The sequence below is a fragment of the Tamandua tetradactyla genome, chromosome 20, assembly GCF_023851605.1.
Source record: "Tamandua tetradactyla isolate mTamTet1 chromosome 20, mTamTet1.pri, whole genome shotgun sequence".
Classification (NCBI taxonomy): Eukaryota; Metazoa; Chordata; class Mammalia; order Pilosa; family Myrmecophagidae; genus Tamandua; species Tamandua tetradactyla.
In genome coordinates this window covers 35,405,005-35,430,886 of record NC_135346.1, presented here as the reverse complement: position 1 = coordinate 35,430,886, position 25,882 = coordinate 35,405,005, and the positions used below count along the sequence as shown (strand labels likewise).

The window sequence follows — 25,882 nt, the reverse complement described above, 5'->3', positions numbered from 1 at the left end:
CCTAAGTAAATAGACATGCCTTTACCACCATAATCTATATGAAGACATTTCCTTTTCTTCTGGAAAGAATCCATACCCCTCCCCCATGCTCCCCACTTGTTGACATTTACTTTGGCATAATGCCTGTTCCATTCATTGGAAGCATATCACAATGTTATCATTGACTATAGCTGGCATTGATTGTACTTTCTCCTTTATACTATCCATTTTCAACACCTTGCAATGTTGACATTCATTTGCTCTCCCTCATGCAAAAACATCTTTATATTTGTACATTTAATCACCATCATTGTCCACTCTAGGCATTCCTAAATTACACCATCCTGGTCTTTATCCTCTATCTTTCCTTCTGGTGTCATATGTGTCCCCAGCCCTTCTTCCTCAACTATACTCACATTCAGCTTCATTCGATGTACTTATATTGTTGTGCATCAGGTAGTTTTGTGCTCTCCATTTCTGAATTTTTACAAATCAGTCCCGTTGCACAGTCTGTATTCCTTCAACACCAAATACCCAATCTCTATGCTCTATCTCCTGATAATTTATTAAATTATTAAAGATAAGTGTTCTTAACTTTAACTCAAAGTTCAGTCTATTAACATTAGTTCATATTAGTGAGACCATACAGTATTTGTTCTTTTGCTTCTATTTTCACTCAGCATAATATCCTCAAAGTTTATGTTGTTACATGCTTCATGACTTTATTCTTTCAGCTGCATAGTATTCCATCGTATGTATATTCCACAGCTTGTTTAGCCACTTGTCCATTGATGGACATTTTCCATCCCTTTACTCTTCTCTTCTCCTTCTGGGACACCAAGGATCCTTATATTTGTACAACTTTTATTGTCCATCTTTTCCCTGCAATCCCATTCCATTTTTTCCATCTTTCTTGCCATTTGTTCTTTTGTGTGCTGAAGTTCAATTGTTCTGTCTTCTGGTCCACTTATTCTTTGTTCTGCTTCTTCAATTCTGCTGTTGTGTGTCTCTACTATATTTTTAATTTGGTCTACAGCATCTTTCATCTGTAAGAGATCTGCTAATTTTCTATTTAATCTTTCAAATTCTTTTTTAATGCTCTTCAAGTGTCTTCTTGATATCCTTTATCTCTTTATAAATATCTTTGAGTAGTTATTCCATATTCTGTTTTCCCTCTGGTGTTTTGATTTGGTCATTTAGCTGAGCCATTTCTGCATGCATCTTCATATGCTTTATGATTTTCTGTTGCATTGGGGCATTTAATTATCTTAATAAGGTTATTTTGCAAATTGGTTTCCTTCAACTCATCAAAAGTTTTGTATTTCTTGGATTTGTGTTGAAGATCCCCTTTTGCACCTGGTTTGTCAGTAATTCCCTGCAGACAAAGGCCCAGATCTCACGTACGGAGTGAAATTCTACTTGTGGGTTTATTAAAAGCTATGCAGAAAAGATTCTTGGGTGTTCAGTTGCAGAACACACACCTGTCACTCAGAAGACCTGGGTTTGACTTCTGGCCCATGCACCAAAAAAATAAAAAAAATACTTGAGGGTCTGTTAAATAATAGGCAAAAATAGAAGTGCAGGTGGTTCAGTGGTAGAAAGCACACCTGTCATGCAGGAGACCTGGGTTTGACTCCCAGCCTATGAACCAGAAAAAAAGAAAAAAAGGTGGTGGCACATGACTCAGTCAGCCTCCTCAGACCCATCTCTCTGTCTGTATTTGCTTGAGATCCCTGGGCCTCCATAGATAAAGGGGAGCAGGACTGGGATCCCATGAGCCTCCCTTATTGGCTGTCTGTTGGGTCAGCTCCTGTTCACATCTCCCACTCCCTCCAGGTGGGGGAAGGGTCCTTGGTCTCTGCCAAAACCAAGCACCCACAGCAGCCTGCCTCAGGGTGGGGAGCAGGCACTGTGCACAGACCCAATGGTTTCTGTGCATAGGGAAGGCAAATCTGCCATCCTCGTGGCTCCTGTGGGAACTCCCGGCTATGGGGCCATGAGGGAAGACCTCCCAAGCCTGCTGCAGGAGCTGGCCAGAGTGCAGGAGAACACCACTCCTTCAGGACCCATGCCCCTCCTTGGGCTACCCACTCCCAGTGGGCTCACAGTTAAGAACACTCACGCCTCTCTATCTGTCCCAGTCTCTCCACTTCAACTGCAATCCCAGTTGTTTATTTTTTTATTTTGACCCTATTCTTCTTGTTTCACTGAGGTTATGTGAAGTCAGCCCACCCTACTCCACCGTCTTCCTGGAAATCCCTTCTCCTTTATTTACTTATTTTTTTCCTTTATTTTTGAAGAGTAGTCTTTGTGACTATACAATTCTTGGTTGGCAGCTTTTTCTTTCAGCATTTTAGATATGTCATCCCATTGCCATCTGGCCTACATGGTTTCTGATAAGAAATCATTTGTTAATTTTACTGAATATCCCTTGTATGTGATGAATCACTTTCTTGTAGCATTTAAGATTCTTTATCTTTGGCTTTTTACAATTTGATTGTAAATGAAATTGAGTCTATATGTAGATCTCTTTGAGTTTATCCTAGTTGGAATTCATTGAGCTTCTTGGATTTGTAGATAATGTTTTCCATCAAATTTGGGAAGTTTTTTTCTTCCAATATTTTTTCTGCCCCTTCCTCTACTCTCCTTTTGGAAATTCCTTTATGCACATGTTGATGCTTTGTGATATCCCATGGTCCACTTTTCTTCATTGTTTTTTATTTCTGTTTCTCAGACTGGGTATCTTAATTGACTTATCTTTTTCACTGATTCTTTCTCCTGTCTGCTCATATCTGCTATTGAGCACTTCTGATTAATTTTTCATTTCAGTTATTGCATTTTTCAACTCCAGAATTTTTATTTGACTCTTTAAAACCATTCCTCGCTCATTATTTGTTGTGTATGGTGACGGATATTTCGGCATGGTTAGCTTAGTGATCAGCTAATGATTAGATAGAGATTTTCTTAAATACCTGGAACGAACAAGTCTCCCAGTCTTTGTCCAGGGAAACCGTGTGCATCTTAGGGCATGGCTTCAATACTCAGGTGGTTGGCAACTCTGCCTCAGGCTCCATTTCCTGCTCATACAGAGCATCCATATTATCCCAACATTAGAGTTCAGGACCTTCTCAGCTCTTTCCTGAGCATGTGCACAGCCTTGGGTATGCACATAGCTTTACACATGCATGTGGCCTTCTAGATTCCCAGGAAAATGTTATAGCTTTTCAAAGCCCCTGTGGATGTCTCATTTTCCAGCCTTTTCTTTTAAGCATGTTAGCAACCTACTATTGGCCCCAACTGTTATATATCTTGTCACCAGGCAGTGGAAAAGTTAGACAATCACTTCTGTGTTTGACAAATACCCCAAGGAAAAAAGGCTTTTCTCAATGGGAGAGTTCCCAGTCTGGTTCAATTCTTTGGGAATGAAGTGTTGAAGGCTCAATCCTATTCTACCCTTCTGATGACTGTCAGGATGCTAGTTTTCCCCCATGATAATTGGGTATTAGTTTACTGAGATGCAGCTGTTTTTCTTGAATAAATTCTCCTTGGATGACTGCAAGCTTTTCATTAATTATCAGAGTTCTGGAAAAGTTGATTCTATTTTTGCCAGTTTTCTCATTGCTTTATGGGAAAGAGAATTTGCCACTGTTTTTGCTGATGTCCCTTTTCTCTCCTCTTCACCTAGGCACCTGCTGCCCTTTCATTATATCTCAATATATTTCCATACAGTTGCTCTCCCTTTGCCCTTTCTACTCTAGTCTTTGCCTAGAGATCTAGTCTCTGCTCAGCTCTGTGACCCAGGAGGCTCATGTCCATGCTCTGTATTGCCCAGGCTCCCTTGTCCTCTGGCTTGGGTTGGTTTCAGCCAATGGGAAGCAGCAAGTGGCAGGAGATTGGAAGGTAAGAAAAGAGATGCGGTATTTATTCCTCCCTTTCCAGTCCTGTTTCAGCAGTGGCTGCATTTTTCTAAGTAGAGCTGCAGCTCCTATCGGGAAGTCCCTCTCCCATGGCTAGAGCTCTGTGTGGGTTCCACTAATACCACCGCTTCTCTTGCCTCTTCAGGCTTAGGAGCGGTAACAGCTTCTGAGTTTTGCTAGTCCCTGGGTGTGTCACCATCCTTGGTTGTTTCTGTAATTGTCTGTACTTCTTAAGTGGTCTCTTCATTGTTTAAAATCTTCTGTTTTCCTGTGAGTGGGTTATCAAGCTGGGGTTTCAGATGGATTCAGCGTGCACCATAACCTCCCTCATAAAGTCTAGTCCACATAACATGCTGTCATATGCACCTCTCCTTTGTAGGCCTTACTACGTTCCTAACTATACATTCAATTTAATGGTCGTTTGATTAATGTCTGTTTTTCTGAGTAGCTGGAAGCTCCAGGAGGGCAGGAAGAATGTCTGTTTTGGATTACCTTGCATCTTGTGAACCTAGTAAAGTACCTGGCAGATAGTAGGTGCTTGATGCATTTTATTGAATGAATAAATATATACTATTTTCTTACCCATTTCATGGAATTTTTCTGAAAGTCCAAGGAAACAGGAAGAAAGGGCTTTTAAAATGGAATCTCCTTACATGTCTACAAAGGCACAGGGTGGTGTTTTGTGAAGACAACATGGGAGTGGGGATACTGGGTCAGGAACTTCTCTGGGCCTCAGTTTTCTTATCTGAAGAATTAAGAATTTGGAACAGTATTCTGAGATGCTGGGGACCTTTAAGAAGACCGTCTGCTTTCAAGGCTCAAACCTACCTCAGGGCCAGCAAACAGATTTCCCTTTTCTGTTTATCAACCTTCTTCAAGCCATGATCCACAGCGCCCTCTGGTGGGCCCAGAGTGACAGCTCCAGCAGGCAGTGTCTGCTCCTTTGGTTATCTGCAGCCTCACACCAACACCCAACCAGAGGACTGGGGGGTTGGAAGTGCCATCCCCAAACTTGTCATTTTATTGCAGAAAACCGAGGCCTAAAGAGGGGCAGGATTTTCAGAAAGTCACATTCAGTTTGTTGCACAGCTGGGCCAGCCAGCGTTCTGAAACCACATGCTATTAGACAAATCTAATACCTAACAGCATCAAAATGTTTTGGTAAACAAGGACTTGAGGCTGAGGGGATGAGCATTAGAAATAGTTAAGCTTATTCCATATTGTCACACTGTCTTCCTTTAAACCCTCTACTCTCACGTATAGCCTGTAAGGGTTGCCCCACTTGGCTCTGCGTTTGCCTTCTTTTCCCTCCAACATAAGAACTTCCTGCTTCAGGCCGTTGAGCTAGCTGTTCCCTCTGCCTGGAACACTGTTCTCCCAGGTTGTCTCTTGGCTCACTTCTTCACATATTCCAGCTCACACAGAGGGGCATCCCCTGACCGTCCTACCTAATGTTGGCCCCACCCCCAAAATCACTTGTTTTATATCATTCATAGCACTAATGCCATCTGGAATCATCTTGGTTAGCTGTTCTGTCTCCCACGCTAGAATGATGGTTCTTGGGACTTTGTCCGTTTCATTCAGTACCCAGCAGAGTGCCTGGTGTTGAGTAGGTGCTCAATGAATATTTGGAGAATGACAGAAAAAGATTGGCACTGACAAGGAACAAGCCAGAGACCATTTAGAGAAAGTCTGGAGGTTTATTCAACAACAATCACAATTGTACATTGTAAGTCAGTTCTTCACAAAGGCTCACGTTTCCAGGCAGGAGAAGAGAGGTTGGTGGTCTTGAGCTTCTCTATGGAGTCCCATCTGACTCCCCCAATATTCCCCACCTGCAATCCCTTTGGGGTTCCAGTCTCTAGCCACTAACAGAGCAGGAGCCCAAGCCTAATGCCTGGAGCAGCTGCATTAAAGCCATTTTGGGAGTGGATGTTAAGAGAACCCGGACACTTAGAATGTGGGTCCAACTCCTGCCCCAGAGGTGGAGTGGGCCTTGGCTCAAGATCAAGTCTGCACTGAAATATTACTTGGGCTTTCACAAAGAGCATCAGTTGAAAGCAGAAAAGAATTTCAGAACAGAACTGCACTCCCTGCCCATCCCATACTTAGAAATCTTCAGAAAGCATTAAAAATGTACCACCTCCTAGGAATTAGAAAAGATCAGTCAACCTTTCCCAACAAAATACTCGAAGCAAGGGATCCAAAATTCTCAGACCTTACTGTAAAGTGCTTTGCCATTTGAGACTCCAGAGACTAGAAAAATGTAGATGTGCAAAAAGAAATATGGAGCCATTTTCAAGGACATCATCTATTTTTTAAAGAGAAGCAGAAGTTCAATAGGTAGGTTTGAAAATGAACGCACTGTGTGGGCTTTGGGAATCTTTATATGCTATACCTTCAACAAAAACTGCTCTTTCTCCTCTGGTACTAATGTTATATCTCCCGTCAGATCTCTTTTGCTGATGTACCCCCCTCTGCCTCTGGTCTATTTCTTCTTAAAGGGGAGAAACAACAGTTCTTGGATCATTTTCAAAGTTGAAAAGGACCATATAGCACAAACTCCATTGGAAGCAAAAAGTGGAATGGCTTTTCACGGATGTGCCTCTAAATTTAGCCACCTCCAAGGCCTTATACTTACACCAATGTTGGTCTTTGCATTCAGAAATGTTTCTGGAGTGCCTCCTTGGAAAGGCTGCTTGTGGGCACCAGGTCATGATACTTTCTAGCCACTCCCTGTTTTGTGACCTCATCCTCAGAATAAAGGCATTACTGGGAAAGGGGCTCCAGTTCTTACTCACTGGTCATCTGCCTGACCACAGCCTCACAAGTTCTTGCTGAGCTCTGCTGATTTTCAGGTGGGGATGTGAGAACCTGAATTCTTGAGACTAGCAGTTTTCAAAAATGAGGCCAAAATTATGAGTGGTTTGGTATTTGCAATCAGTCAGTTGGCCAGTTAATCACAGAAATCCCTTCCTTCCTCCCCGTTACATAGTTTGTCAAGTCCCAGGACCACTTGATGTTTTGGGGGCTCAGCAGTGACAAATGCCAGAGTGCTTGGAGCACTTGCCTTTTCCTGGTTGAGGGTGTCAAACCAGACCTGAAAGGAGAAACAAAAGATGGGAAAGAAGACAGCTGAGGACTGCTTGCCTGCTGCTCCTGCTTCCCACAGGAATCAATCCTTGTCTTGCTGAGAACACTCTGCCGCTCACTGTGAGAGGGGCCATTCGGAAATCTAGCCTACGCTCCCCACTCCTTAATCCCGATAGCAAGGACAGGACAAGCACTCTGTTTGGGGGCTGTGATGGAGGGCCGCAGGGATGGCCCCCAAAGAGGGCTCAATGAGGTAATACAGGGCCCTCTCCTAGGCCCTGAACTAAGCGGGCTACCCAGCTACCTTTGTAATCTGGAGTCTTACTCACACTAATCGAAACAACTTTGGCCTCTGGCCTTGGGGGCATCTCAGCCTCAGTACCTGCTCTGGGCCCAACATCTCCCGTTTGAGATTAGACATTAAGAAACACACTCATCCAATAGGAACTGCACACACTGACAAAAATGCCCCCCTCCCCCCAACCCTGCCCTTTTATGTTTGTCTAGCAAGGCACTAAGAAATGGTTCAAGTTTAGGGATTTGCTGTACATTTGCATTTTTTTTCTTTTTAAAAGGCACAGGTTTTTTTTTTTTTTAATTTTAATGATGCTGCATTGCTCTCTGGTGATGAACCCTAACTCAGCTCCCCAAACTGCCACCCTCTTGTTATTCTGGATCTTTGGACTTCCTCCTATATAGGGCCACTTTTAAAGACGGAGCACTTGTTTGAAAAGACACTGGGGATCAACAAACAAGCTTCTAGAGCACACGGGCCACCTCTCCCATGGACAGGTGGCCAGAGCAGGGCTGTGCTGGGGCAGGTGGGGAAGAGAGCAGGGCTGTGCTGGGGCAGGTGGGGAAGAGAGCCTTCCCCAGCTACACGTGCAGTCGGGACAGTGGTGGTGGTTGGGAGGGTTCATCCCCCCCCCCCCATCCTGCTCTACTCTACTCCCCCTGATAACTGATGGCCTTGAGATCCGCCAGTATCTCAAAGGCAGATTTGTGGCTCTGTTCCCAGATTTATGTCTCAGTTAATTGGTAAATGACACAATCAAGAGACCCAACTCCAACTGAAATATTGACTTCAAGCATTTCCTGGACTAGCTGGTTGGAAGCTGTAGGTTGTGGAATGTGGTTTCTATTTCTGATTCAGTGGGTGGCAGGCTGGTTGCAGAAATGCTTTCTATTAGTTTGGGAACCCTTTGGGAGTCTGATGCACAATTAACAAAGCAAAAGGTAAATATGAAGGACTGGCATGGAGCTGGGTGGGACATTGGGTTCTCTTTTTCCACTGCAAATGAGATGGCAGCTGTGATGTAGCGGGCAGGACTAAGGGCTTCCGGTCTTCTCTGAGGACCGTTTCAGCTTCTGGTACAAGCTGATGGACAGGGGTACCCCTGTCTCACCCCCAACATCACCAAACTGGGATTTCACAGATTGTCTCTAGGTTGGGCTGCCTTGTCTGTATTACACCTGCCTGGCTGCTTTAATCACAGAATTCTAGAAATCTACACTGGATGCTAGAACACCAGATTCCTATGCAGCATTCTAGAGTTTGTGATCAAATTCTAGAGTTCTTTAACAAATTCTAGAGTTATATATTGAAAACTAAAACCATGATGAGGTCAGAGGCTAGGCACCTTGCCCTGGAGGTCTCTAGACTGTGTGAGGTGAGGACCCCTATTCCTCTCTTAAGGTAATTGCCCGGAAGAGAGAGAGGCAAATGGAAGCATGGATCAGGGAAATTCAGCCAGCATTTCCTGATGGGACATCTTCTACTCGGCCTTCTCCATGGGCCTGAGGGCATCTGAAATACATCCTGAAAAGCTGGTGGGTGGGCTGTTCTTGTGCCTGGAGGGCACTCAAACGGGCTATTCAAATGCCAGAGACCAGGGGAAAGACATCCCATGTGCCCACAGCTGCAAAGGAATATCTGGGGAGCCCTCTCTGGCCCCACGCCTGCCAGCTGGCCAGTGGTCAGTACTGAATGTGCAGAGATCCAGGTATGGCCTTCGACTGAACCACTGGGGCTGACAGAGAACAGAAGCTGGGCAGTAGGGGCAGTCACGCCCAGGACAGACAGAAACCAAAGACTGAAACCAGTCGCCCCGAGAAAGACTCCCCCCCCTTCTCCTGTGGATGGGTGGCATCGGTGCTATTAAAAGCCGCCCCAAATGGGCACATTTTGCTAATCTTTCTCAAGGATCTTCATGGACAGTAGCCACCTGAGGGCTGGGCAATCACCCAGCACTCCTTTCTAGGTGGCCTTGGCTGCCCTGCATTCTTCCAGCGGGGCTCAAGGGGACAAGATGACAAAGTTGCAAAGGCCCTCTGGGGTTCCCATGATGCCAGCAGGGGTTAAAGCAGGCTCTGTTTTCTCCTGAGGCCCCTCACTGGGGCTGAACTCCCCCCCACCCCGTGCAACATCCAGGGGCTTTAGGACCATGCAGACGCCTTGCTCCAGCTTTGGAAGGTCTGAGAAGTGTGGCTGCAAGAGTCTTCTTCACCCTGAACCATTTGGGCAGCATCTTATACATGGGGTGCTCAGAGAGGCTATAGTGAGTGCTGGGGGTAGGGCGGGGGAGGAGGGACCCCCCACCCCCCCAACCGCCAGGCCTGCCGAGGGGATGGGAGGACTCAATTTCTATTGAATTGTTCCAAGACTGTTGAGTTGGTGTGTTCAAACAGCCACTGCTGGGTGAGAGAAGAGGGACTGCAGGTATTCATGAAGATCCTGTGGTCACTTTCGCTGCAGTCCATGCAACTGCCACTGACGGGGTGGTACAGGGTCTTGTCCTACAACACAAGAAGGTTATGAGCCAGGCAGCACTGGGCATAGGGACAGTCAAAACAACAACTACAACAGTAAGGAGGAAACGAGGACGTGACCAGTAGCTGCTGACCAGGCTTGCCTGTTACTCCCCACGAGTGTGCTGCGGGACACTGCCCAGCCTCCCTGGCACTTGGTGTTGCCATGTGACTGAGTTCTGGCCACTGGTATGTTGGCAGAGGTGATGCATGTCACTTCCAGGCCTGGCCCCTAGAGAATGTCTGCCTCTAGTCAAATTTCACTGGTCCTCGCGGTGGTTCCAACCCCCACCCCCACCAATGGACTTAGTTGCCAACGTTTAGATTCTGGAAAAATCACATACAAATCTGGACTTTTGGCTTCTCTTGAATGACTGGTAAACTGGGCATGGTAGCTTTGGGGAGCAAATGAATGGATGAGTGAGCTCTACTGAAAGAGTAGTGAGGCCCGACTTTTTTTTATTTAATCAAGCTGGGGGCCCTGCTCTCCGCAGCAAGCCTTGTCTTACTTTCCGGTATTTCCACAGCTGGTTGCCCTTCATGCTGTGGCAGTCATAGAGGGTGACTGGGCTGGTGTGGGAGATGGCATCGAAGCAGAACTTCTTGGTATGCTGGGGGTCACCAGGCCGGATGTCCTCTCTCCAGGTGAAGGTGAACACCTGTGCACATAGGGACACTGTAAGAGGGACAGCTAAGCCAGGGACTCTTCCTTTCTTTTTTATTTCTTCATTTTTTTAATTATGGAAAATTTAAAACGCAGAAATCCAGAGAAGAGTAGAGTGACTATAATTCTCTCCAATCACTCAGCTTCAATAGTGACCAACTCATGGCCAGTCTAAGCCATACCCCCCACTGCTACCCACACCCCCACATTATTTTGATGCAAATCCCAGATATTATTTCATGTTATGTGCAAATACTTCAGTAAGTACCATTCTAACATCAAAAGTATAAATATTTCCTTAATGTAAGTGCTCTTGGATTGCCATGTAAATTTCTTTTCAGTTACTCTGCTTGAATCAGGATCCACACCAGGCTCCCATTTTGTATCTGCTTGAGAAGCTTCTTCTTCTTCTTCTTCTTTTTTTTTTTTTTGCAGTTTTATTAAAGAATAATTGGCATACAATAAACTGCACACATTTAAAGTATACAATTTGATGTTTTTTTTTTTTTGCATGGGCAGGCACTGGGAATTGAACCCGGGTCTCTGGCATGGCAGGTGAGAACCCTGCCTGCTGAGCCACCATGGTCTGCCCCAATTTGATGTTTTGACAGATATTTACACCCGTGAAACCACCACTACAGTCAAGATAATGAATGTATCCATCACCCTCAAGAGTGCCCTCATGTACCTTTATCATCCCTTCCCTGTCCCTCCTTGCCCCATCCCTAGGCAACTATTGATCTGCTTTCTGTTAACACAGGTTAGTTTGCAATTATTAGAATTTTATATAAATGAATCATATAGTATGTACTTTTTTGGCCTGATTTTTTTCCCTCAGCCTAATTTTTGTTGAGATTCATCCATGTATCATACTGTTAAGTAGCATTTACCAATAGTTCTTTCCTTGTTTTTTTGTTGAGTAGATAGAATTTCACTGCATGGATATACCACTCCTTTTACTTGTTCTTGGACATCAAGGTTGTTTCCAGTTTTGAGCTATTACAGAAAAAGCTGCTATGAACACTTGTGTACAAGTCATTTCATATGGACATATGCTTTCTCTTCTCTTGGATAAATATCTAGGAATGGAATAGGTGGATCATTTGATAAGTTGATGTTTAACTTTCTAAGAAACTGCCAAACTGTTTTCCAAAGCGGTTGCAGCATTTGCACTCCCACCAGCAGTGTCTAATTCCACTGCATCTATATCCTTGCCAACCCTTGGAGTGGTCAGTCTTTTTGTTAGATGTGTGGTATCACCTTGTAATTTTAATTTATATTTCCTGAATGACTAATGATATTAAGCAACCTTTCATGTGCTTATTTGCAATCCATATATCTTTTTAGGTGAAATGTCTGCACAAATCTTTTGCCCACTTTTAAACTGGATTGTTTGTTTTCTTATTATTGGATTTTGAGAGTTTTTATATATTCTGGATACAGTCCTTTATCAGGTATAGGCTTTACAAAGATTTTTCTCCCAGTCTGTGGTTTGCCTTTTTTATTTTTTCAGTGTCTTTTAAAGAACAGATATTTTTTATTTTTGAGAAGTTCAATTGATTGACTTTTCCTTTTATGGATTGTGTATTTGGTGTTATATCTAAGAAATCATCACTTAATCCAAGGTCACAGTCACTTTATCCTGTTTTCTTCTAGAATCTTCTTAATTTTAGGTTTTACATTAGGTTTATGATCCATTTTGAATTAATTTTTATATATGGTATAAGGCATGTGTTGAAATCAATTTTTTTTTGCATGTGGATAGCCAATTGTTAATAAAATGGATCACATTTGATTGTAAAACTATGAAAAAATGGGATGTATAGGGGAAAAACACAATCAATGCAAACTAGGGTCTATAGTTAATAATAATATTGTAATATATTTCCATTGAATGTAACAAAGGTAATATGCCAAAGCTAAATTTCAATAATCAGAAGATATGAAGAGGGATATGAGATTCTTTGTGTAAGAAATGGAAATGTCCTCATATAGATTGTGGTATGTGGTAGTTAGATTCAGTTGTCAACTTGGCCAGGTGAAGGCACCTAGTTCTGTTGCTGCGGACATGAGCCAATGGCATGTGAAGCTCATCTGTTGCTGATTTACATCTGCAGTTAGCTAGGATGTGTGCCTGCTGCAATGAATGATGTTTGAGTTAATTGGCTGGTGCTTAAATGAGAGAGCACAACGTAGCACAGCCCAAGCCGCTCAGCATACCTCATTTCAGCACTCACAGCTCAGCCCAGGCCTTTGGAGATGCAGAAAGAAGTCACCTCGGGGAAAGTTGGTGGAACCCAGAGGCCTGGAGAGAAGGCCAGCAGAGACCATCCTGTGCCTTCCCACATAAGAAAAAACCTCAGTGGAAAGTTAGCTGCCTTTCCTCTGAAGAACTAACGAAATAAATCCCCTTTTATTAAAAGACAATCTGTCTCTGGTGTGTTGCATTCCGGCAGCTAGCAAACTAGAACATGGTGGTAAAGGCATGGCTGTGTCAGTATACTAGGAATCATTGATTTTTTTTTTTTTTTTTACTTAGGTTGGGTTGTATGATGTATGAATACAACTGTTAAAAAACAGAGAGATATATGTATTGGAGAAAATGTGGAGAGAGAGATGTACATAGTCCCCGCTAGGAGGGAAGTAGAGTAGTGCAGCCCCTCTGGAGGGCAGTGTGGTGGCTCCGCAGGAGGCTTGGGGTGGAGTTGCTGTATGATCCTGCAACCATATACTTAGGTTTATACTTGGAAGAACTGAGAGTTGGGACAAGAATGGACATTTTTGCATACTGGTGTTTATGGAGGCAGTGTTCCCAATTTGCAATGGATGGAAGTGGCCTAAGGGTACATCAACGGAGTAATGGAAGGGGAACTGTGGTACATACATACAATGGACTATTGAGTGGTTGCAAGAGGGAATGAAGTTGTGAGGCATGCAATGAGGTGAATGAACCTGAGGAAAGTATGTTGACTAGAATAAGCCAGAAATAAAAAGACAAATATTAACACACTTCACTAACATGGGCTAACTATAATGTGCAAAATCTGAGAATCAAATTTGAGAGCATGGGTTATCAGTGAAGGCCTATTGTAAAGGTTCCTAGATTTCAAGTTTTTCAAGTTATTATAGCAGTCACATGGATTCCTGAGTTGTAACTTTTATTTCTAAATTCTGAGATACTGAGCTCTTTGTGTATAATCTGGTCATTCTCTGGAACTTCAGATATTTGTGTGACATCTGAGACTCAGAGTTACAGTTCTGCAGCTATGAAAGTCAGCATTACCCCAGACAGCAACTGTTAAAAATACTGAAAAAGTGATCAGACTTCAATTAGAGATATGAATGAAGCTGATCTGGGTAGGACTAAGGTAAATCAGATAAAAGGGTAAAGGATGATATTGACTATATTTTAAAACTTCAACTTCTGTGTGAGACCAAAGGGAGAGATATTAATTTGGTGCAAAATACATATTTTCAGTAGCACACTAATGTAACTCATATGCTCACCATATGAGTTATTTGATTATGGTTATTTGAACACCATAATCACATGGAACCATGAATAGGGAGTGAGATATTCTTTGCCTGGGTTGGTGTAGTGCCCTTATATATTCCAGAATAATCTGGGCAGAAGATTAAAAAGTATTTGCAAAGGCCCTGTGAGGCACTGGGGGAAAAGGTGGAAATATTAAACTTCTCCACTTCAGGACGACTTGATATCCTTGCAAGCCTTGGGGACTGCCAATTTGATGGGCCAGGCCCTTGATCTTGGGGCTTGTCCTTATGAAACTTATTCCTGCAGAGGAGAAGCCAAGCCTACTTACGATTATGGTGTAAATCTCCCTGGCAACATAGGCCAGAACTACAGGGATGAGCTGGGATCTGGCATCATGGGATTGAGAAAGCCTTCTTGACCAAAAAGGGAAGAGAAATGAAACAAAATAAAGTTTCAGTGGCTGAGAGATTTCAGACAGAGTCGAGGGGTTATCCTGGAGTTTATTCTTATGCAATATATAGATATTCCTTTTCAGTTTTTGGTGTATTGGAGTAGCTAGAGAGATATACCTGAAACTGTTGAACTGTAATCCAATAACCTTGATTCTTGAAGATGACTGAATAACTATAGAGCTTTTAAGCTCTATATAATGAAAACCTGTGACTGACAAGTCCTTTATCCAGTGTATGGACTGATGAATAAGAAAAAAAAGACAAAAAATTAAATGGGGTTATGGGATGTTTTGGGTATTCTTTTTTAGTTTTACTTTTACATTTATTAAAAATTTTTTGGGGGGGAATGAAAATGTTAAAAAATAGATTGCAATGATGAATGCACAGCTATATGATGATACTATGAACCAAAGCGATTATACACTTTGGATGATTATATGGTATGTGAATATATAGTATCTCTCAATAAAAAGAAAAAAGTGAAAAAATATGAAAAAATCTTTACCCTTGTTTTTCATTTATGGTGCTCTTCATTCATTTCTGTAGTTCTAGATTTCTATCAAGTATAGTTTTCCTTCTGCCTGCAGATTTTCTTTTCAGTGTTTCTTGTAGTGCAGGTCTGCTGGTGATGAGTTCTTTCAGCTTTTGTATACTGAAAAAGTCTTCATTTTATTTTGGCTCTGAAAGATATTTTCACTAATATCAAACTCTAGGTTGACAGGTTTGTTTTTCTTTCAGTATTTTAAAGATGTTGTTCCACTGTGTTATCACCTGAATTCTTTCTAAGGAGAAGTTTGTCATCCTTTTCTTTGTCCGTTTTCTATGTACATGTCCTTTTCCTCTGGCTGCTTTTAAGATTTTCTCTATACCAGTGGTTTTGAGCTGTTTGATTATGCTATGTCTTGGTGTAGTTTTCTTCATATTTCTTGTGCTTGGGGTTTGTTGAGCCTCTTAGATTGGTGGATTTATAGATTTCATCACATTTGGAAAAATTTCAGCCATTACTTCTTCAGAAGAGCAAGATCTTTTTGTGTTTTATCTAATGCTTTCTGAATCATAGGTTTTCCATTCTGATTGGTGGGGACAGGCACTACTGCTGGCCCTGCATAAGCACTAGGCACTGTTTCCTCCAGTCCTCTCAGATGGTTCTTTTTCCAGCCTAGGGTAGTTTCCTCAAGCATGCACTGATCAGTACTCAACTGAACACCTGAGGGAGATTGTATCAGTTTCCTAGCTGCTGAAACAAGTCCCATATAATGAACTGACTTAACAATAGGAATTTGTTGGCTCACAGTTTCAGAGGCTAGAAGGTTTGCTTCCTCCCACAGTCAGTATCTTCTGGCTGGCTGGCAATTTTGTGGGTTCCTTGGCTTTTCTATCACATGGCTATGCACATGGCAATATCTTCTCCTTTCTCTTCCAGGTTCTGCTGATTTCCAGCTTCTGGCTGCTCCTAGTGGCTTCTCTTTCCATGTCCAATTTCCTTTACTTATAAGGACTTCAGCCATATTGGACTAAGGCCCTGTCTCATTTAATGTGGGCACCCCTTAACTAACAACATTTTCAAAGGTCCTATTTACAAATGGTTCACACCCACAGGACCAGGGATTGGGACCTGAACATGCCTTTTCTGGGCTTGTTCATAGGGCTTAGCTGGCTTGTTTCTCATCTCTCTGGGATTATTGTCCTTTGCTAGCTGATGCTCACTCTCTTGGAGACTTTTGTTTCATAGGTTTTGTTCATTTTGATGCTGTTTCTGACAGGAGGGTAAATCCAGTGTCTGGCCAGAAGTGGACATTGATGTTGGTGGCAGGGAATGCCAGCCACTGCCTCTTAAAAGCTAATTTTCCAGGCCTTCTTAGCTCAGTCTAACTGCCTTTTAGACTCACATTTCTCCCTTCACAGTTTCACTAAGGTCCTGGTTCAGGGTGGTTAAGGGTTACAGGGAGGCCTAGATTCCATTGGGGTAATTAGGTGGCTGTGCTTCTCATCTCAGAAGGCAGAGGCTGGCCTGCCACACACCCAGGCACCATTCAGTTGCTTGTCTGAGTGGACCCCCAGGCATTAACGAGGGCTGTCTGCCAACACCGGACTGTCCCAAGGCCTGGTTCCCTGAGCACATTCTATCCAGGCTCCAAGCTCTTCCGGGTCTCCTTCGGGTCTTAGGAAGGGGGTAGGAGAAGCTGCACAGTGCCTTGGAAAACTCAGGAGAGTTAGGAAGAGCCACTATCTCATAAGAATTGTCATTAAGAAAGGATGAGGCATAAACATAATAAATAAATGCAAAAAAAATTTATATTGGGCAACTTGGTATTGCCAGTTACTCCATATTGTTTTCAAGATCTAGAAGGTCTAATACACATTTTGTCTAATACACAATGTCTAAATAGACATTTCTAATACATTCCTTCTAATGACTATTTAGTATGAATGTACCAAGTAGTATAGATATTCCACAATTTATTTTTTCATTACACTAATGAAAATATTTGGATTTATAATGGACTCTAATGGAAGCTAGGATTGATTGGAAAATACTTCTAGCTTATTTATCTATTTACTTATTTATTTTTAGAACACTTGAGGGTTTGCAGAGGGATCAAGCAGGACAGGCAGAGTTCCCATGCATCCATCGCCCATGCACACGATTTCCTTATTGTTCACATGTTGCACTGGTGTGGTACACTTGTTATAGCTGATGAACCAATAGTATTATAATATTAACTAGAGTCCATGGTTTTCATTGGGGTTTACTTTTTGTTGTACAGTTGCCCCCCCCCACCTTTTTTACTTTTGCTGTGGTAACAAACATATAGCATAAAAATTCCCCATTTTAACCACTTTCAAGTTACCTTTAACTTTTGAAATTAGCCTTATAAGTAAAACCCCATGAACCACAGGGGTAAAGGGGGCCTGGAGTTTGCACTGGTGTTAGGAAGATTCTTTGGCTTGTGTCTAAAGATCTCAAAAGGGGCTTCAAAATTAGACACTATTTCTACGCTGTTTAAACTTTTCAATGTTTTGCAATAACCATGTCTTTGGAAAAAAGACACAAATTTCTAAGTGGGTGATATGTAAAAGATGAAGTAATATTATATATACTCTCACTTGTATGCAAAGACACTGTTTTTTTTTTTTTTTTTTTTTTAAAGAAACGATGAGGCAGAGATGCACTTAGAGCAAGGGACAGATAGATGCATTGACGTGGGCATTCTGAGCCTGAGAGAAGGTGCTGTCCATTCTTGGTAGGTATTCAGACCCTCTTTCTTTCTCTGAGCTCTGTTTGTGCAGACGACCTGCACTAATGAGCTTACATCAGTATATATTCCAAAATGCCAGTAAGGAGACTATGAAAATGTATCCTGGAACTAAGATTCAATGGATTCTGGGTTAAACATTGGGGTTAACTGTTCTGAGGAAAGGATCTCAGAAAGCTGAGAACAGTTTCCTGAGAGTGGGAGCTTCTCCTGCAGGGCTGGCTTGGGCTCCTCCTTCTCGTGGTACCATCCCTTGGGGACTGGTCCCTCGGGGAACCACCGCTCCCACTCTTTTCCCTGCTGTTCGAGTGAGGCTGACCATTCCCCCAGGTTCCAGGAGCGGAGGACGCATCACCTCCCTCACAGAAGCAGACCTGCCCACAGTGCTGGGGAGCCCAGGGCTGTTCCTCAACTCTTGAAGAGACAGGTATTCCCCTAGGGACCCGGGAGCCCTGGCTGCTGGGGGTCATTCACAGCTGCCACTACATGGGGAGAGCCAAGTTAAGAACGAAGCCAACAGGGAAGGAGGCAGAACTGAGATCCTGAAGGGATCCAGAGGACAGAGCCTGGATTTTTCAGTGACATGAGCCAATAAATCCCTCTTTCTGTTGAAGGTCATTTGGGGTGGGAATCTGTCATTTGTAAAGAAAGCACACCAGATGGGCGGTTTTATTGCAAAGTAAAGGATTCTTCTTTCCAAGGTGTTCAGGAAGCGCTTAAAACTCATCTCCTGAGCTGACTTTTCTTACTCATCGCTGACTCCTTGTCTCCCACCCAACCCTGACTGCGTGAGCTCCCCAGACTGCAGGTGGACCAGAGGATCTGGCCGCCACTCCCTGAGGAGGGGCCCTTACCTGCATGTTGTTCCAGGCTGCCTCCCCTCGGCCCCGGACACAGCCCTCCAGCCTCAGCGGGGCGCCCAGTGCTCCGTGCTTCGTGTCCGCACACAGCCCTGTGCCCACATTGCGAATCTGGAAGGGAAAGTAGGGAGAGTGGGATGGAGTGGAGCAGTGAGGCAGCTCCAGGTACCCGCTCCAGCCCCGCTCAGGGGTGGGGAAAGGGAACCAAGCAGAGACATTTAGAGGGGCAAAGCTCTGAAGTGTCCTAACAAAGTTGACCCTCAGTGTTGGAAGTGCCTTGAATGTCTCAATAAAGGAATGTTCATTAAACCAGCACTAGAGCTCTCAAATACTCACTCAACAGAGAGTAGCTGCTTAAAACACTGTTCTCTTTAGAGCAGGCAGAGTCATGGGGTGGTGGGAGGGTATGAGAGCTGAGGGATTGTAGGAGTGTATATTAGCAATATTGATTACAATTCCATAATGTTCATATCCTTGGAACTCAGAGCTTACATTTCTATAAATTAATCCTGAACCAAAAAAAAGGACCAAGAGTATTTGTTAAAGACTTCTTTTTTTAAATAACAGTTTGGAAACAGCCAAATGTTGATCAGTAAAGAAATATCTAACCAGTATATCTGTAGAATATAATATTCTACAGGATTTAAAAGGATTGAGGTACTAAAATGGCAGAATGTCAAGGATTGCTAAGTGAAAGAAGCAAATTATATATAATAACCAAAATTTTTAATAAATATTAATATGTATATGAGAAGCGTGACACACTATTGACAATATCAGAAATAGGAGTATTATTTTTCTCATCAGGTATTTCTATCCTGATTAGATTTTGTAAAACTTTATGATTTTTATTTTCATGAAAAAACTGTTGAAGAAAGAAATTGAGCCCCTTCTCTTCAGCAGTAAAATTAGGATACGTAACATCCAGAGTATAAATGAAATTCCTTAAATCTTACAAAAAGGGTAATAAAATAAAAAAAGGTCAGGCAAAGAAATCAACCCTATATATTATTTATGAAAACATGGCTGCAGTAAAAAGTATAAAGCCACACATGGTTTGTTTGAGAACTTTTATTTAAAAAAATAAAAAGCAGGAGGACCAATTAGAAGTTCAGATGAAGGATGATGGTAACTTGGACCAAAGGGAGGGATTGGATTAGTATGGAATTTTATGAGTCAAGATATGTTTTTAAAGTGGGGGTAGCAGGATTTTCTGGTGCAGTTTGATTTTGGTTTTGAGCTATCCTTAAGGCAAGAAAGAAAAAGAGAAGGAATAAAAGTAAAAGAAACTGAAAACAGTAGAACCATGCCTTCAAAATTATAAGAAGAAAAATTTTTCAACTAAGAAATCTATAATCAGCCAGATGTGATAATCAAGGGCAAGGGTAAAATACAGACATTTTTAACCAAGCAAAGATATTTCCTTCATGCACCCTTTCTTGGAAAGCACTAAAGGAAATACTCCAACAAAATGCAAGAGTAAAGTAAAACAAGAAACTGTGTGACATGGGATCCAGGAAATGGGAGAAACAAATAGTATTCCAGTTGGCTCAGAAAACAAAATATAAAAATGAAACAATGGAACCGACATTCAAGAATAAACTTGAAATATGTCATTGGTAACAGAGACCAGCAGGAATTAGAAATAGGGTAAGATAATGGGTAATTGGAGCTGAAGGGATACAGACTGTGCAACAGGACTAGATACAAAAACTCAAAAATGGACAGCACAATAATACCTAATTGTAAAGTAATCATGTTAAAACACTGAATGAAGCTGCATCTGAGCTATAGGTTTTTTTTTTGTTTGTTTGTTTGTGTCTTTTTTTTTTACTATTATTATTTTTATTTTTTTCTCTATATTAACATTCTTTATCTTTTTCTGTTGTTTTGCTAGTTCTTTTCCAAAATCGATGCAAATGTACTAAGAAATGATGATCATGAATCTATGTGATGATGTTAAGAATTACTGATTGCATATGTAGAATGGAATGATTTCTAAATGTTGTGTTAATTTCTTTTTTTTCTTTAATTAATAAAAAAGAAAAAAAAAAGAAAAAAAAAAAAAAACGAAGTCTGGCTCTGGTAGGCTGAGGCACTGAATTGTGTCCCCATTCCAGGTGACACAGGTACAGGTGGCCCAGGGACTATACTTGAGTAACCTGAAAGCTTTGTTATAGGGTCTTGGACTCTATCTGCCTTTGAGGGCGCCGAGTAGGGGGGTGGCAGGCACTGTCTCCCACCCCTCATCCCCGGATTGAGGAACAGCAGTGTTCCCATGGCCTTCTCAACCATTAGGAAGCGTGTAGTGTGATGTGTGGGAAGAACCCTGGATTGGGACCTAGGCCTGGTCATTATTTATTGGGTACTCACAACAGGTGGGCGACTGTGCTGGGTACCGGCTGTAACCTGGTCTAGTTCCTGTGTCACAGACAGTGTTCTATCGTCTTACGGGTGGGGGTGGGGAGTGTGGTGGCTATGAGAATGTGCCAGTCGGATTTCCCGTCACAGGGAGTCTAACAGCCCCATGAATCGCCACCATATCGGAGCATTTCCCAGCTGGTGACTCTGAGTGTGGTAGGGGTAGGATGGCGGCTCTGCTCCCGGAGATGCCTGACTCCACTGAGAGTGATTTGGCTTGAGGATTCCTTATTCACCTCATCAAAATTTTCCTAGAAGTGCACTGCAGTCTGGACTTTTCCTCCCCCAAATCCCCCTTCCTTCCCCTTCCCCTGTACCATGGTCTGAGGCCTTCCCTACTCCCTCCTCATTTTCTCTCACAGGTATGTCCCCAATAAATCTCTTTTTTTGGCTTTCCCTGATGATCCCCTCTTGGGGTCTGCTTCTCCGAGGACCTGAATTAACATGGGGGAGCAGCCAATACACTGGTAAAGAAACAGAGATTCATGATGGCAGCCAACACTGCACCTTTCCTAGGATGGAGGTGGCAGTGCTGGGGGTGGAGTGAGCCAGATGGCATAGTCAGGAACGGTTTCTGTGTGAATTTGAAAGAAGTCATGCCTGGTATTTCTGCCAGGCTAACATGCATCTATCCTTCCTTGGGTAACAGTGCCCCAATTGCCCTTGGGCCCACTTGTGGCCAGTCAAAGGACCCATCCTACTCTCTTCCTTTCCCTCTTCCCCTGGTGGCCACAGTGACTGGGCAGGAATGGGCCCAGAATCCAGGATGTTAGAATGAGGCTTGGTTTTTGGACCTTTTCTGTCTCTATTGAGAAAAGGCATCAACATTCTGCTGCGTTGGCCAAGCTGGGGTGTGTCAGCTTGAAGCTTCTGGAAGACAACTTGCTACCCTGAGCATCAGGTCAATATCAAAGAGGGCAGAGTTAAGCAGGAGAAAAAGAGACTGACATCATCTGAGCTCTTGGATCCAGGCGCGGCCAAAGCCACAGCTGCCCCAGGCTCCTAGGAGAGCCAATAAATTTCCCTTTGTTAATTAATCCATTTCTGTCACTTGCAACAGAAAGAGCCAACAACTTTTAGCTCCCGCTCTCCAAATCAATATACCAGGTGGACTCAGAGACCCAGGATCTGACAATGGAGCGCTTGTCCACACACTAAGCCTGGCCTGCCTCCTCCAGTAGGGCCAGCTTCATGGGTGTGCAGCAGGGGAGGGCACCTGCACTTGGCTTAAAGCTTTGTTGTGGATTTTTGAAATTTTTAATAATTTTTATCTTTGAATTTGTTTGATAAGCGAAGTCTGGTGGGACAATGGAGCATGGGTCTAAGTAAAGGAGATACATACCATGCATGTGTTCACTGTTCCTTGCTGCCCCACTTCTATACAGTAGCACAGCCCTCTGGTGGACCAAGATTCAAGGGAGTTAGTGAAACTAAGCAAGCTGGGGGTGAGAGTGTTACATCCGTGACTAAGGCCAAGCCTTCCATTCAAACCAGAACTTGCTTTGAAGGCACAAAAAAGGCAATGGCTTTCCAAGACACAGGGAAGACCAAGGAACCCTACCATATCCTTATGCAGGTTATTTCCTGCAAGCGATGGCATAGAGGAAAGGGAAAGATGGGCCCCCAGGGTTCCTTTTCCTCTCAGGCCTTCTTTACTCATCTGTAAGTTGAGGGTAGGGAGTATTGGGAGAATGTGCGCATATCAAGAAGGGAAATAAAAACAGTTGAGTTGGTTTTGTGCAGTGTTTCCACTGTTCTGGAAAGAGAAATACATTTGCATGCATGTAGGAGGTATGAAATACGGACTCCATAATTTCAGTGATTCTGCATGAGTTAAAGTCTCTTACACTTGCATTTAAAACTGGCACTGCATATTATAAAGATGAATAGAAAATTCATGCCAATAATGTAGTTTTAATCTTTCTTTACTTAGAACATTAAACAGCAAATAAAACCCATCAAAATAAGGCCTGAGAAAGACCACGGAAAAAAGGAATACTTTCTATTTTATATCATGAATGTCATATTTTATACCTTAAATTTTTTGTTTTTTTACACATGGGCAGGCATTGGGAATCGAACCCGGGTCTCTGGCATGGCAGGCGAGAATTCTGCCACTGAGGCGCCATCGCACTGCCTCACATTTTACACCTTTAACGGGACTTTTTTCCTATTTGTGAACAAGAGCTCTGCGGTTTCACTTGGCCGTGGTCCTACCCATTCTGGAGCCAGCCCTGGCCTCCTGACTCACCTCTCCCCAGGCTGCAGCCGGGGGCTCCACGGGCGGGTAGAATTTGGGCAGGTCCCAGGCGATCTTGGTCATAAACCACCTAAAACTCTTGCAGTCCAGGGAGCTACGGAGCTTCTTCTGGGCGGTCACATCCCCGGCGGAGAGGTGGCGGTACTCGGGCCGCCGCTGGTAGATGTACTCGGCGTACTCATCCATCCACACCTCCGCCACGCGCTTCAGGTTCTGGGGGAGGAGACGCCAGGAGGAGTCAGGCTCTTGGAGGAACCGAGGCTGGGGGTGGGTTAAAGGTCCCAGCAGATTGAGGTCAACCTGTCTTATTTTACATTGTATCAAAGACCTTAGTCCCACTGAGACAGAAGTAAAAATCTCATCTTAGGTCATGCCATCTTGTCATACATCTATTTATTATTTACGCATGTTTTAAGGATGTTACAACAATAAGACCACTGTTGTTTTGGCCTGCCCATCATCTAGTGTATCTTTTTCTAGTGCTAGCCCCCCAGTTTTCCTTTGGGGAGCCACCCCTTCCCCACTCCCAGTCCATGCAGCTTGAGGAAGGGGGCAGAACCTGGCCTGCTTGGTGTAAGGAGAGCTGCCTTCTCTGTGGGGGTTTGTCAGCAGTGGACGTGGGGCTTGAGCCACGCCAACCAGAACCGAGGGGAATCTTTGCTTTTGCTGCAACTACTAGGGAGGCTTGCTCTGTGTTTGCTGGGATTGTGGGTAAGATCTCTGGGTAAGAGGTCAGCTGGGGCTGTGGGCACTGGCCGCCACACGAGGACAGCCTGTCCAAGGACGAAGTCAACCTGAATGAAGCAGAGCTGAGGGCTGGCCCAGGGGGCTCAATTCTATATCCAGCCATGTCTGAAGCAAGACCTACCTTGTGCCTAAGGCAATTTGAATTGGGGTTCTGCAGTTTTTCAACTAAAAGAGTTCTGACCACCACAGTGGTCAAAACAGCACGATACTGGCATAAAGATAGATATATTGACCAATGGAATCAAATAGAGTGCTCAGATATAGACCCTCTCATCTATGGACATTTGATCTTTGATAAGGCAGTCAAGCCAATTCATTTGGGACAGAACAGTCTCTTCAACAAATGGTGCCTAGAGAACTGGATATCTATATGCAAAAGAATGAAAGAGGACCCGTATCTCACACCCTATACAAAAGTTAACTCAAAATGGATCAAAGATCTAAACATTAGGTCTAAGACCATAAAACAGTTAGAGGAAAATGTAAGGAGATATCTTATGAATCTTATAATTGGAGGTGGTTTTATGGACCTTACACCTAAAGCAAGAGCACTGAAGAAAGAAAGAAATAAATGGGAGCTCCTCAAAATTAAACACTTTTGTGCATCAAAGAACTTCATCAAGAAAGTAAAAAGACAGCCTACACAATGGGAGACAATATTTGGAAAGGACATATCAGATAAAGGTCTAGTATCCAGAATTTATAAAGAGATTGTTCAACTCAACAACAAAAAGACAGCCAATCCAATTACAAAATGGGAAAAAGACTTGAACAGACACTTCTCAGAAGAGGAAATACAAATGGCCAAAAGGCACATGAAGAGATGCTCAATGTCCCTGGCCATTAGAGAATGCAAATCAAAACCACAATGAGATATCATCTCACACCCACCAGAATGGCCATTATCAACAAAACAGAAAATGACAAGTGCTTGAGAGGATGTGGAGAAAGAGGCATACTTATTCACTGTTGGTGGGAATGTCAAATAGTGCAACCACTGTGGAAGGCAGTTTGGCGGTTCCTCAAAAAGATGAATATAGAACTGCCATATGACCCAGCAATACCATTGCTAGGTATCTACTCAGAGGACTTAAGGGCAAAGACACAGACATTTGCACACCAATGTTTATAGCAGCATCATTTACAATTGCAAGGAGATGGAAACAGCCAAAATGTCCATCAACAGACGAGTGGCTAAACAAACTGTGGTATATACATATGATGGAATATTATGCAGCTCTAAGACAGAATAAACTTATGAAGTATGTAACAACATGGATGGACCTTGAGAACATTATGCTGAGTGAGACTAGCCAAAAACTAAAGGACAAATACTGTATGGTCTCACTGATATGAACTGACATTAGTGAATAAACTTGGAATATGTCGTTGGTAACAGAGACCATCAGGAGATAGAAATAGGGTAAGATAGTGGGTAATTGCAGCTGAAGGGATACAGACTGTGCAATAGGACTGAATACAAAAACTCAGAAATGGACAGCACAATACTACCTAACTGTAATACAATTATGTTAAAATACTGAATGAAGCTGCATGTGAGAATGATAGAGGGAGGAGGGCTGGGGACATAAATGAAATCAGAAAGAAAGATAAATGTTAAAGATTGAGATGGTATAATCTAGGAATGCCTAGAGTGTATAATAATAGTGAAATGTACAATGTACAAATTTTAAAAATGTTTTGGCATGAGGAAGAACAAAGGATTGTCATTATTGCAGGGTGCTGAAAATAGATGATAATTAATACCTTAAAATGTCACCTTATGTGTGAGACTAAAGCAAAAAATGTTTGTTACAAAATTTATATTTTGACTAGAGCATTTCCTAATATAACTCATGTAGATAGTTTGATTGAATGTCATAAGTACTTGGAATCTCAGGTAGGACATGAAATTTTGTTGGTTTGTC

The 25,882-nt window shown here is 42.9% G+C and overlaps 1 protein-coding gene across 2 annotated transcripts in view; it reads right to left on the bottom strand.

Annotated features, from left to right (window-relative positions):
- Window positions 1-5,576: 5,576 nt before the first annotated feature.
- The window catches only part of GALNT10 (polypeptide N-acetylgalactosaminyltransferase 10), a 239,554-nt gene continuing 219,248 nt past the window's right edge, over window positions 5,577-25,882 (bottom strand). For both annotated transcript variants that reach the window (XM_077137482.1, XM_077137483.1), the window contains exons 9-12: window positions 23,199-23,420; window positions 18,521-18,637; window positions 10,307-10,456; window positions 5,577-9,785 (exon numbers count right to left, since the gene is read on the bottom strand). In XM_077137482.1, coding sequence (XP_076993597.1) covers window positions 9,627-9,785; window positions 10,307-10,456; window positions 18,521-18,637; window positions 23,199-23,420 — 648 coding nt within the window. In that variant the 3' untranslated portion in view covers window positions 5,577-9,626. The remainder of the gene's footprint in view (window positions 9,786-10,306; window positions 10,457-18,520; window positions 18,638-23,198; window positions 23,421-25,882) is intronic.